We start from the raw sequence: 14430 nt of genomic DNA, 5'->3' as shown, positions 1-14430 counted from the left end.
TTGCTGCTTGCTGACATTGAATAGCAACCTTGTGGCTCCATATTAACCTGCACAGCAAGTATGGAAGCCGAGATCCTGAAAAGTGAAGAGAATCGATACTTTACTGTACGTCCTATAAACTACAAAAAAAAAAAAAAAAAAAAAAAAAAACACCAATAACTTTCATTTGCCAAATTAGAGGATTTTCTTGGTGCCCCCCTCCCCCCCAGCGATGTGCTGTAATCTCGCTACAGCTCCTCCGCAGGAGAAAGTAAGAATTACACATCGCCCACTGAGATCAATGATTTGCCCATGTTGGGTCCTGCAAAAACGTTCTCTTCTCTGGCAAAATAATGAGGATCCCCCTCCCTAATGGAGTTTATAGACCCCTCCCGCCACCCCCCCCCACATCTCCTTTAAGAGCCATGTTGTGAACAAGTTACATAACGACACATAGGATAGAAAGATTTATTTAACAATTCCAAAAACATAATTTGCACAACGAATTTTCACCAGGATTTTCTTTTTGTGTGTGTAAGAAACGAGTACAGAAAGCAGAACATGTCGCCGGGTAGAGGGACGTGAAGAAATGGAGCACGTCCCGTTCCTGCTTTATCCGATTTCGGTCTTGGCAAAGCACGGCTTCAAATAGATTGGATTTCACTAAACGTTACCCCGAGGGTCACACTGGAACCGTTACGCCTGGAAATCTGACACCAGGGGTGATTGGTGCTTTTTTTTTTTTTAACGGTATTGAATTGTTGTCAGCCACGCGGTCAACGAGCGGCAAAGGTCTTTCCCCTAAAAATAAAAAATAAAAAGTTTTCGTTAAATTCCTTTAATCTAGCATCTGGTAATCCAGCATATGGAAGTTTACACATTTCTCAGAGGACCTGCAATATTCCGACAAGGCTGTTATGCTGAAATAACATATAGAGACGCTGCTATCTGCTCATCCTGGGAGTTGTAGCTTCAGGAGCGGCATGAAGGTCACAGGGTACAACCAACAGCCCCAAACAATCCCTTTAAAGGTGGAGCGGCAGCGCTCCAGGCATCCGGTTAGTAAATGTTTATTACAATGCCGTGTCTCAGACCGTATGATAAGCCGTCCCTGAGTTAATCCTCCTGGAAATGTAGCAATAAACTGACACCTGGGTGTTACAATTCTTCTCATCAGTATGGATAATTATCTGCATGGATCTGACTGCGTCAATCCAAACTAGGAAAAACCCCAAGAACGAGAGGAGTGAGAGCGCCCAGATAGAAAATAGATCACACATGTCCAAGAGGAGCAACAGAGGGACGGGAGGAAAACCAGAAAGCTGACAGGGCCATAAAATACAGGATCCTCAGCTTTCATTAAAAAAAAACGCACAAAGACCCCCTCAGTCTACATGTACTACTAACATATATTGACCCATTTGTGGCAATTTTTGTTTTTAACAAGGTCAAATATAATTTTTGAAATTGAGTTCCAAGAAGCATATATTGCACCGTTTGCCTTCTATAGTCTTTATTGTAAGGCTATGTGCACACGTTGCAGATTCGGCTGCGGATTCGCAGCTGTTCTCCATGAATTTACAGTACCATGTAAATCTATGGAAAACCAAATCCACAGTGCCCATGGTGCGGAAAACATTGTATTTTCCGCAGCATGTCAATTCTTTGTGCGGATTCTGCAGCGGTTTACACCTGCTCCACAATAGGAATTCCATGGTAAATCCGTTTTGTTTTACCTGTGGATTTTTCAAAAACGATGTGGAAAAATCAGCAGCCAAATCTGCAACGTGTGCACATAGCCTTAGACTGTCTAATGCCGGCAGAAGAATGAGCCAAATGAGAATCAGTCAGTGAACTCGTTCTTATAGGGAGTTTGATGGGGTTATAAATCAGCAGAAAGGAACATAGAAGGTGTATGCTCCCGCCACAACAAGCTCAATGATGGATTCTTCATTAACTCGTTCTGCAGACAGCTTAAGTCAGGGTAACTCCGAGGCTATAGGTGGGAAATGGTGCAAAGCTTTTAATAAGACCCAATCTCAAAGATACCTTGGATAAAATGTATCCATATCTATTAAAGACTCTTGCAATTTATCACCGCCCCTTTAACAGTAAGAGGCGAGAACCCCTAACAGCCCCTCTCTGCTGGAATCAGACAGTATCTGAGCGAGCGGCACCTAATCCATAAAGGGACTGAACAGATCTCTAGAGACCACCAGCCACAATGAGGGAACATTTATGTAGCAAGTGTCAAACTTATATTGTGATTTTGCTGTATTTTATGTCTTGCTCATAAGTTGTAAAAGAGGCGCAAAGTAGTAAAAAAGAAAAATGCGTTTAATAGTATGGAATGTGTGTGAATTTGGGATAAATTTGGTGCAATTTGTAACGTTGTCAACTGGTAAACACAAAATTCTTATGACGAGTTCCCCTTGCACTTTTATTTCTGGCTGTATCTTTGGGCTTGGTTCACACTCTCTGTACTTGGTGCAGATTTTAAAGAGAAGAGGTTGATTTCTGCTCACACTGATTAAACCAGGTTTTGTGCTACATGTTTTTTTTTTTTAAATCGCATTCCTTATTGAAAAAAAAAAACCCAAAAAATAGAAAACTCAATTTTTACATGGCAGCCACTGGTGCATTTAGGCTCATTTTTTGTCCTTTCAGATTTAGGAAAAGTTTTCAGCACAGGCAGGATTACAATGATGGGTAATACTTATAAACCGGATCCACTCATCATATTGGGGGATGTCACAGCACACCTGCTCCCCCTTCCTTCACACTGAATTCTGCACATGCTCATTAGATGCTTCAATGGAAAAAAAAAAAAATGAGTGGGTCGGTCTATTGCTCCTAATTTGCATGCGGATGTCATAAAATGACATGAAAGAGGAGTCTTAAATACCCCAGTGGCTGGTGTGAAAACGACAAGATTTAACATTTTTTAATAAAGATAGTAATACGGGAAAAATAAAAAAAATATATATATTGATCGCATAAAGCTGAGTTTAACCAACAGGTCTCTTTCCGATGACAATCCCTGAACGCCAGGATTATATCCACGAAAAAGCTGCAGTATTTTACAGTACAAGCAAAAATAATTTTCAAATAAATCTCATCCACATGTTGCATTTTAATGTGGAATCTGCACAGAAATTGACTTTTATTACATTTTTTTTTTTATAGCTGCAATTTCTGTTGTGGAAACGCTCCTTTGTTGGCACGAATGTTAAATGCAGGCCTGAAATTGTTTTTTTTTTGCTCTTTCCTAACAGAAATAAATGCACATTAAAAAGCATGAATTACCTCAGAAAATAGCCCCCAATTTTGACATGCAGAAATGCTGGAGGATTTCAGTTTAGAAAAATGCATAAAATCCAAACCCACAAGGCGTAAACCGGTCCCTGGAGGACTCTGATGAGCTCCTGATACATCTCCAGCGTAAGATCATACGTTGCATTTTGCTGCAGATGTTTCAGTAGTGTGCGAGAACAAAAATATGCTTTTGTTACACATGAATTTTGCTGCAGGATTCAGCCTAAATATTGAGAAGTTGGGGGGCTGCACCCATTCTATGCAAACTGTCTTCAGGGGAAGAGGACTGGATCTCTAGTGCCACCTATAGGAAGTAGCGATCCTAACAGTCAATGTCGACCCTTTAAACGCACCCAATTCTATAAGACACTGCAGATGTCGGAACCACAGCACAATTTCTGTGCAGATATTTTCAGCTATATGTAGGGGAGATTTGTTGAACTTGGATCCACTTTAGCTGGAACTATGTTACACTGAGGATTTTCTGCAAACAAAATTGTGGAAACCTGACACCGAATATGCAAGGAGTGAACTTACCCTTACTATGTAATCCAAACAGAGCAGCAAACATAGTACCGCCACGTCAGGAGATGGGAATGTCTGATATTGAATGTTATCTCTGCATCACCCGGGGCTTATAAATACCACTGGCCACAGGTATGTGCAGATCTTATCGCCACCATCACACAAACCTGGCACCGTCCTCACATGCGACTATTTGGTTTTATTAGGGTGTAGAACAAGGAAGAAACATAAAACATTGCGCGGTTTATTTGTTGTGTAACGTCACGTTCTGCATCTCCATTTCTATACACCTCTACTCATATCTTAACTAGTGATGAGCGAGTGTACTCGTTGATCAGGTGGTCTCCGAGTATTTGTGACTGCTCGGAAAAATAGTTTTTATTGACACAGCTGAATGATTTACAGCTGCTAGCCAGCCTGAGTACATGTGGGGGTTGCCTGGTTGCTAGAGAATCCCCACGTGTAATCAAGCTGGCTAATAGCTGTAAATCATGCAGCTGCGGCAAGGAAAACGAAATCTCCGAGCAGTCACAAATACTCAGAGACCCCGAATGCTGCTCACAGCTGAGACTTTGCTGCAATTTAATCTACATCGCCTGGTGTGAGGTACATACACCATAAGCACAAATTTCTGGTTTGTTTGTCCTTACAAAGTATTGCCGCAAGTAAAATGAGTCAGCCGTGAGTAAATTATATAGACTGGATACAAGTGAAGCAAACCCTCAGCTGTAAAAAAGAAATAAACTACTTTTCATTGTGAGGATATAAACAAGAATATTCCTGTTCACTGACAATAAGCAGAGATCTTGAAAACGACAAGGAAACAAAGAGAAAGTTGAAGGAACTTTTTTTTTTGTTTTTTAAATTCTGCAATGAATTAAAGGAGTATTCTGGTTAAAAGACAAACAATATCCACAGGAGAAGTGATAACTACTGGAGTGGTGGTCTCCAACCGGTAAGATGGGTACACTAAAAAAGGGGGAATTGGTAGGAGTCACAGCACCAATCAAGAAGTTATCACCCGTTTTTAAGAGGCTACCCCATAATCATATCAACTCACGATATGGTCTTCATCTCCTTCCTCTCTGCGTCCGGACGAGCTCTGTTCAGAACCTTGAGGAAGTCTGAGGTTTTTGCTCTCATGCGAGTATGAATGTAAGCCTTTAAAGAAAGAAGAAACAAGGGCATTAAATGTAAAACCTCACATTTTTTTTGATGACGTCAATAACGGCCATAACATGTATCGGGGCACCCAGGAGCGGGGATGTGCAGAGAACCCACCTTGGAGCACTTGATGTGGTAGTGCAGGTAGTCCCGGAACGTGTGAATGAGATTGATGGTGTTGTCCCGTGCGTTGGCGTTGGTGTGACGTGGGAAGAGCACTAAGGATACAAAAGAAGACGTAAGAAATGCAGGAGTCATGTGGGGCATTAGTGCTGCTCAGCCCTTTCCAGAAATCCACATGTAAATGACCTGCTGTGAATGAAGGTGCAATCAGTGATTGTCTGCAGTGTTGATATTATAGTCGTGTCCATAGTGTGCACTCACCAAATGTGATATATCCAATGTTATCTCCCACTGCTGCGTCCGTGTCCTTCAGCTCCAGGGGAGGCTCCCGATGGCTGAAAAGAACCTGAGGTGCGGTGTGACTGGCGCGGCGTCCCTCCTTAAACTCCTGCAAATAAAGACTGGGTGAAAGACGTTCCCTAACTACTCAAGCTCATCTGTACTGGCAACAGGTGAAAACATATCCAGAGGGTCACCACCATCAACACAACTCTAGTCTGTGCTGTACTCGAAGACAAGACTGACCACCGACGACAATATTACTATACAGCAGTCACATACTAACCTGCATGAAAACCTTCCCTATAACCACATCATCATCGTCCTTAAATACTGTGCTGAACACCACCGTCACCCGGTCCTTCTTAGCTTCCACATACCTAGAAGTAATAACTGATTTAAATGACAGACAAGTGACAGAATAGTATTATACAGTACATAGGGCGCAGTATTATAGTAGTTATATTCTTGTACATAGGGGCAGTATTATAGTAGTTATATTCTTGTACATAGGGGCAGTATTATAGTAGTTATATTCTTGTACATAGGGGCAGTATTATAGTAGTTATATTCTTGTACATAGGGGCAGTATTATAGTAGTTATATTCTTGTACATAGGGGCAGTATTATAGTAGTTATATTCTTGTACATAGGGGCAGTATTATAGTAGTTATATTCTTGTACATAGGGGCAGTATTATAGTAGTTATATTCTTGTACATAGGGGCAGTATTATAGTAGTTATATTCTTGTACATAGGGGCAGTATTATAGTAGTTATATTCTTGTACATAGGGGCAGTATTATAGTAGTTATATTCTTGTACATAGGGGCAGTATTATAGTAGTTATATTCTTGTACATAGGGGCAGTATTATAGTAGTTATATTCTTGTACATAGGGGCAGTATTATAGTAGTTATATTCTTGTACATAGGGGCAGTATTATAGTAGTTATATTCTTGTACATAGGGGCAGTATTATAGTAGTTATATTCTTGTACATAGGGGCAGTATTATAGTAGTTATATTCTTGTACATAGGGGCAGTATTATAGTAGTTATATTCTTGTACATAGGGGCAGTATTATAGTAGTTATATTCTTGTACATAGGGGCAGTATTATAGTAGTTATATTCTTGTACAAAGGAGCAGTATTATAGTAGTTATATTCTTGTACATAGGGGCAGTATTATAGTAGTTATATTCTTGTACATAGGGGCAGTAGTATAGTAGTTATATTCTTGTACATAGGAGCAGTATTATAGTAGTTATATTCTTGTACATGCGAGCAGAATTATAGCAGTTATATTCTTGTACATAGGGGCAGTATTATAGTAGTTATATTCTTGTACATAGGGGCAGTATTATAGTAGTTATATTCTTGTACATAGGGGCAGTATTATAGTAGTTATATTCTTGTACATAGGGGCAGTATTATAGTAGTTATATTCTTGTACATAGGGGCAGTATTATAGTAGTTATATTCTTGTACATAGGAGCAGTATTATAATAGTTATATTCTTGTACATAGGGGCAGTATTATAGTAGTTATATTCTTGCATTATTAAGGGTGACCATATCGGCTCGGTTATAGTTCGGGGCTCGTCATGAAGGACTCACATGGTCTCGTCCTCCCGGTAGTGGATTACGGCTCTCCTCTCGCCATCTTTTCCTTCTTCCTGGAATCTGAAGTATTTCTCAAACACTGAGGCGAAGCAGTTCCTCTTGAGCATACCGGCCTGGTGGATCATGGCGTCGCGGTTGGAAGGAAGATTCTCCAGATCAAAAAGCAAAGATACATTGTAACCTGAGGAGAAGAGAGAAATCCATCACATGGTGGCACCAGAAAATGTTTTTTTTATCAGTGCTTTCCAAAGATCACAATATAAAGTGAAAAAATGCATTGTACACTGGTATGACAACACTATGCCAGTTCATGAGCTGTATTGTGGCGTGGTGAAAACGAGGCCGATGTGCCTGATAACATACAGAAATGCATGTTATCAGGAAAAAAATCAGACAAAATCTTACCAGGCTCAGGAGAGGTTAGGAAACTTCCATAGATGTTCTTCAGTACCTGAGAATTAAGAACAAACAAAACGATCAGCTATCAGAGCAACTATAAAGTATTAACTGTGTGAACAAAAAGGAGACGTACACTCGCCAGGGTCTGCACACGGCCTAACCACCTGCAGCCGTACACTCGCTGGGGTCAGTATATGGCCTAACCACCTGCAGCCGTACACTCGCTGGGGTCAGTATACGGCATAACCACCTGCAGCCGTACACTCGCTGGGGTCAGCATACGGCGTAGCCACCAGCAGCCGTACACTCGCTGGGGTCAGCATACGGCGTAGCCACCAGCAGCCGTACACTCGCTGGAGTCAGCATATGGCATAACCACCTGCAGCCGTACACTCGCTGGGGTCAGCATACGGCGTAACCACCAGCAGCCGTACACTCGCTGTGGTCAGCATATGGCGTAACCACCTGCAGCCGTACACTCGCTGGGGTCTGCACACGGCGTAACCACCTGCAGCCGTACACTCGCTGGAGTCAGCAAATGGTGTAATCATCTGCAGCCATATACCATGAATATGCATTACGCTGCAGTCCTAGGATGACTGCATACACGTCGGGCTGTGGACAGCACTTACACCAGTGATGTAGCTGAGCTAAGCGACTCAGGAAGTGACACATTTCCTGCCCTGACCGCACACATCACAAGACGTCCTTTCTGCCATACAAGGATCTCTGCTCATTGCTACAGTAACAGATGGGAAGAATATGAGGGAGATCAGCGGCGTCATGTACGACACCAGGAGAACAACCAGCAAAAAAACAGTGGACTGCAAACTGTGGGCAGACACTGCACGCAGAGGTGGAAACAGCCGAGCAAAAATGTGGTTATCGTTTGATTTTTTAATTAGGACCAAATAAAGGGGTTAAAAATGAGAAGTGCATCAATTGTGGAGAAATCCGAGCACAATCCCTGCCGCCTCCTGATTATACCAGCAATGCAGCGGCCGGGTACACGGCACTCAGCGAGCGCCCACTCACCCAGCACTCAATAGCGAGCGCCCACTCACCCAGCACTCATTAGCGAGCGCCCACTCACCCAGCAGGGACCCTAAACTCAATGCGGCCCACGTAATGCACAAACGCCATCACTAGTCCAGGCGACAATAGGGGCAGTCCCACCCCCACTATGACAGCCATGTTTTCTGCATGTTACAGAGTCTTTCCAGAAGACATAACCGCTGTGCCCGAATGTGAAGCCGGCGACTAGATGGAGCCACGGATACACAGCGTCTGGTATAAATATATTCGCTGGTTTTTAGCTTGGTACTATGGGGTTAATAAAGGGGATCCAAAAGAGAATGATAAGGAGCATCCCTCTAGTAGACAACCCAATGACATGACATGGTGTAATACTTAATTTCTCCTGTGGAGGCACTGCAGAGGAAATGAGAACTCAATGTTTCCGTACAGATCGAAGCTGATCACTTGGGGTCCTAGCACTTTGCCATAGCCGCTTATCAGAGCCTAATCACCTGCTGTTGTGTAAGTGGCCAGCCCGACAGTCACACAGAGATCAGTGAAGGGTCTCTGCACTGATGGCCGCCAGCATTGTCTTCACAGAACAACACACAGATTTTCCCACACCAGAAACGTTTTCTGCAGACGTCAGCAGCAAAATAAATCCTGAATAACTTTCTCCTTTTGTGCAGTACAAAAAAAAAAAACCAAACAAACCAACAGGGAACCACAGAAATCCCCCTAATCGGATGCTACGGGGGGGGGGGGGGGGGGGGGGGGGGGGGGGGAGGGTCAATGTAACTACAAATAATGTAATCCCCCTCCCCCACAGGAGATCACCCTGCTGTGCATGAGACTATGGAGGACTGTAAAGGAAAGTGAATGTGAAGCAATGCCCCTGGGGTCTGCTGGTGTGGAGGGGCCGGCGGTGTATCCTCCATTCACCTCCCTGCACTTCGTAACAAACGTTCTTGCTTTACCAAATTCAACATCACTGCTTGCTGCTCATTTCTCCCCAACTACAGGGACTGAAAACTTGACTTTGTCCTGGTGTCACTGCTGAAGTTTGTAACCATGTATCAGTGTTTGATCAGCTGGGACTTTGGGAAGCCTTCAGAAAAAGAATGGGATTTGGAAATAGCAGCGTCTCCCCTTTATGGGGAAAGGAGAGGAATCTTCCAACCTTCAGCTCCATTATATTCACGAAACAATCCCTTTAAAGGGAACCTGTCACCCCCAAAATTGATGGTGAGGTAAGCTGACCGTCATCAGGGGCTTATGCTGTAGATAAGCCGCCGATGTTACCTGAAAGAGGAGAAAAAGAGGTTAGATTATACTCACCCAGGGGCGGTCCTGCTCCGATGGGTGTCTCAGGTCCACTCCGGCGCCTCCCATCTTCATTCCATGACGTCCTCTTCTGGTTTTCACGCCGTGGCTCTGGCGCAGGCGTACTTTATCTCCCTGTTGAGGGCAGAGCAAAGTACTGCAGTGCACAGGCGCCGGAAAAGTCAGAGAGGCCCAGCGCCTACGCACTGCAGTACTTTACTCTGCCCTCAACAGGGAGATAAAGCACGCCTGCGCCGCGGTGTGAAGACCAGAAGAGGACGTAATGGAATGAAGATAGGAGGCGCCGGAGTGGACCTGAGACACCCATTTGACCGGACCAGCAGCAGGACCGCCCCTGGGTGAGTGTAATATAACCTCTTTTTCTCCTCTTTCAGGTAACATCGGGGGCTTATCTACAGCATTACAGCATGCTGTAGATAAGCCCCTGATGACGGTGAGCTTACCTCACCATCGATTTTGGGGGTGACGGCTTCCTTCATTAAACATAACGGAATATATGAAAGAGGGTGAAATAAAATGAATAATTACCCATATGTGGCCCCTGAACCTCTGAATTCTAACTTTTGGCACGCACCTCATCGGCCCCATGATCCTGCAGCTCCTTGTAGAATTTCAGAGAGATGCTGATCATCACCTTCGCCTTGTCGGCATTAGGGTTGGAGATGTGATACAGAACGCCATCAAAGTCTACAAGGGGGAGAGGGAGAAAATCACATCATTAGGTTAATCATCCAGACGCTATGTAACAACCTCAGTGGGAGCTGTAGACTGTACATACAGGACAGGGAGTGGTGTCATATAAACTCATTGGGTCATGTGGATTCAAATGGACAAAGAAAAGAAAAAAAACAAGATACAGATGTGAAGTTTGTGTAACTTTATTGCATGTAGACACCCCATTTCCTCTCCACTATGGAGACTCAGCCGCTGCTGGTGACACAAATCCACCCTGATGAGCAGCAATTACAGGACACGTCCAGGATTACACAACGATAAATCACTAGTTAACGGCTCGTTGTGCTGCTCAATAATGTACGACTGCACTCGATTCTGCTGCAGTGGAGCTTGTAACAATGTATCAGTACAGGAGAGTACATGATAGAAGGGAGATACATGATCCTGCACTGATGCATTGTAACAAACCCTGAGCAGAATTACGCCAGCCCACAATATTCCATCTAGCTCTGAGGCTTGGTGTATTAAGCGCAGAAATGGTGGCTTGGGACTTTTTTTTTGCCTGCAGATTGGACAGTCTCATTAAAGGGAATTCTCATGTTGTACAATGGTTACAAATCGCCAGGATAAGCCATCACTTTGTCATCGGTGGTGGCCCCACTGAACTGGAAAATACAGGGGCTACAGAGCTGTTTTAGTGCTGTGTCCTTGTTTTCCTGGTGCAGTGAAGGACATAAAACCATAAATCAGCTCTGCATCGTCTTCATTCTCCCAGAGCTTCAGACCCCACCGGTCATAAAATGACGGATTAGATTATCCCAGGAACATGCTGTCACTTTATAAAATGGCAATAACAGGTGGAACCACAGACGAGCTGCATTATAACTGACATGATATAAAAAAAAAAAAATAGAAGTGTCACCTGCGAATGTCACCTCCACAGCCTCCGGCTTGTTCCTACAAAAGGAAAGGAAAAAAAAAAAAAATTATGAACAGGTGAAAAATGAAGACTGGAAGCCGACATCAGCTGATCCACCCGATGCAGAAGATAACAGCTACTAACTTCCTACTGCGTCATCTTTGTATCACCACTGACTATACCAGCCTCCAATGGAGAGAGCCTGCAGCCGCATCCCCCCTCTGCCCTATTCGTAGACTGTAAGCACAGGCCTCACTCCTCTTGTGGTGAACCTATGTTATTCTGCATTCTCAGCTCAGAATTATGAAGTGCTGCAGAATTATTATTATTTTATTACTTTGGACTGATCTGTCGGCCACTGAGGAAGATTCAGAACATTTCTAAAGAGACGAACTAAGTGATGGAAGGTGGAGAAGGGAATACGACTGCCGATATCACACGTATACATGCGATTTATGGGAAATATAACGACAGGCGCAATTTACGGCAACATCGGCCCATACAGGTCCAGCGCAGTGCTAGGACAGAGTGAGCGTGGGGGATGGGTGCCGCCAAGAGGGACCGCGCTCGGAAGATGTGCCATGTGGCACCGCCAGGACAGAGCACGCTCAGGAGAGGGGCCACACAACACCGCCAGTATGCAGTGAGGGGGGACGGCTTGACGTTACCAACAGATTTTTAAGGGACTTTCTGGGTTTTGAGTGTTAATGGGCCATTTATTAGCATAAACCAACACTATGGGCAGCACGGTGGCACAGTGGTTAGCACTGCAGCGCTGGAGTCCTGGGTTCAAACCCCACCAAGGACAACATCTGCAAAGAGTTTGTATGTTCTCCCCATGTTCGCGTGAGTTTCCTCCGGGTTCTCTGGTTTCCTCCCATATTCCAAAGACGTACTGATAGGGAATGTAGATTGTGAGCCCCATTGGGGACAGCGATGATAATGTGTGTAAAGCTGTAAAGTGCTGCGGAATATGTTAGCGCTACATAAAAATAAAGACGATGATGATGACTGTTAGATCAGCATCGTCAGACCCCCGATCAATTGTTGGAAGGGGCAGCAAACCTGGTGTGAGCCAACCTGTGTGCAGTTTACTTAAAGGGGTATATTCGGGTAAAAAGTTACTACTGTCCACAGAATCAGTGCTAAAGGGGTCTCTGATATTCCTTAAAGCGTGACATTGGTAATCTGTGCTCGTCATAGATGAAAGCCTTCAATATCTCCAAATTCTGCCCTTCTCTCTAGCACTCCGGGACAGAGGACACCTGAGGCTGATGATTGGCTGCAGCGTTACGTGATCGCTGGTCGGTTCGTTCTTTTCTAGTCTCACGGACGAAGATCAGAAGCAAGGGATAATTATTGCTTCCTTTATAAGCACACCTTCACTGTGAAGCCTTCAGCAGGAGCAGAAAACTACTGCGAGTAGGGGGTCCAACCACTAAGTGAAAGGGCGGGGGGCTACGTCAGGCAGCCTCAGAAAATTAATGAAGCATCTGATAATACTGCCCTGATGATGCATCAATAGTCTAAACCCGGAAAGCCCCTTTAAGTAGACAGCGAGCAGGTAGGTGGGGGGGCTCGTATGGGTGAAGACAGCTGAGCAGAGGGGGTGAGAGCACGGCCCCCCCAATCTGATAATACCACCAGCCCCGGCTTTCACTACACTGGGAACTACTGGAGCCGTGCACATTGCTGGGACGAGTATGAGCACGGCTCCGGGGACAGCGCTCGCTGCGGACACGATGGGGCTTGTCCTGAAATGCAGCAGAGAAGAGGAAGTGACGCGAACGACGTCTCCCCACTTCCTCTACTGAGGGTATATATATATATATGTATCCAGAGGGGACGCCATGATGGGGGCAGCGTCCGCACATCACTGACAAGTCAAACATCCGGGTGGTCCTTTATAACATAACCCATCCACCTGGGCCCCGCCCCTGATAAGCCACACCCATCTACAATAGTAGGCGGGGCAAAGCGTAAAAATGCCAAATGTCTCAACACTGGAGCGTCAGAAAAATCCACGATGGACGGCTGCTCCGTGTGCTTCACTTCATCTCCCTCCCTGCTTGCTGTCAGGGAATGGAAACATTTAAGTACAGAGGGGGAGTAACAGTTTTTCCCGCCTCACAGCTGCGGGTTTGTTACAGTTGCATTTGGTGCTGATAATTCTCTGAACACAGGGACAGGTGGTTACAATGTATCAGTCTGGAGATGACAGGGGCGGGGGTCAGGCATCTCCTGCAGCTGCTGTAACACTACAACTCCCAGCATGGCCCCAACAGCCTGCGCCTCACAGGATGCTGCTGTAACAAACCCCCAGCTGTGAGAAGTAACAGCTCTGGACTGGAATCCATGAATGTGGGCAAACACCACCAGCCTCCCATCTCTGCTTGCTGTCAGTGAATGGCCACATCCCTACAGTCCGGGAGGGCTTCCTGTCACCGCTGGGGGGTTGTTACAGTAGCACCCGGTCCCACCGGCCGCCGCCCTCCTCCCCCGCACTCACCCGGCCGCGGAGTTCTCGAACTTGAGGCTCAGGGTGTCCTCGATGATGCGGTTGTTCACCTCCAGCAGGATCATGGCGGCTCCTGGCTGCGGGGGGATTCACCTCACGGAAGGATGAAGCTGCTTCTCGGTGTCCGTCAGTGACAGGCGGCCGCTCCCCGCCCAGACTCTCGGCTTCCCGTCCTGCGAGGCAGTCAGGCAATATGGCGCCTCCCGCTCACACTTCCGCCGTACAACAACATGGCGTCTGTGCGAAGAAAAAACCAAAACTGCATCTATCGTGACAGAAAAGTATTGTATCATCGATACTTCCACCATGGCGGACACAAATGACAGTTTCTCATTATATTTTTACTGAAAGGAAAACTTTATTTCCACCGTACAACAAAATGGCCACCGGGGGAGATGGAAGGCCCCGGTCAGGCAGTAGGGCTGTCTGTGCGCCGCCTGTCCAGCGTGAGCTCTTCCCATTGATTGAATGACAGGAATTCTCCGTGTTTTCTCCAGTTCACATTTTATTCCGTGACTGAGGACAATCCGTGCTGACAGCCCGCGACAGT

The 14430-nt window shown here is 45.2% G+C and overlaps 1 protein-coding gene across 1 annotated transcript; it reads right to left on the bottom strand.

Annotated features, from left to right (window-relative positions):
• Positions 1-433: 433 nt before the first annotated feature.
• Positions 434-14117, bottom strand: ARPC2 (actin related protein 2/3 complex subunit 2). The gene is made up of 10 exons (XM_069732702.1): positions 13872-14117; positions 11366-11400; positions 10343-10455; positions 7414-7459; positions 7003-7189; positions 5672-5765; positions 5368-5494; positions 5101-5201; positions 4880-4980; positions 434-780 (listed from the first exon to the last, which is right to left on the bottom strand). The coding sequence occupies exons 1-10, from the start codon at positions 13943-13945 to the stop codon at positions 756-758; spliced, it is 903 nt and encodes a 300-aa protein (XP_069588803.1). The 5' UTR covers positions 13946-14117; the 3' UTR covers positions 434-755.
• Between the last annotated feature and the right edge of the window lie 313 nt (positions 14118-14430).

This window comes from Ranitomeya imitator, chromosome 7, assembly GCF_032444005.1.
Source record: "Ranitomeya imitator isolate aRanImi1 chromosome 7, aRanImi1.pri, whole genome shotgun sequence".
NCBI lineage: Eukaryota > Metazoa > Chordata > Amphibia > Anura > Dendrobatidae > Ranitomeya > Ranitomeya imitator.
This window is presented reverse-complemented; position numbering and strand designations above follow the sequence as displayed.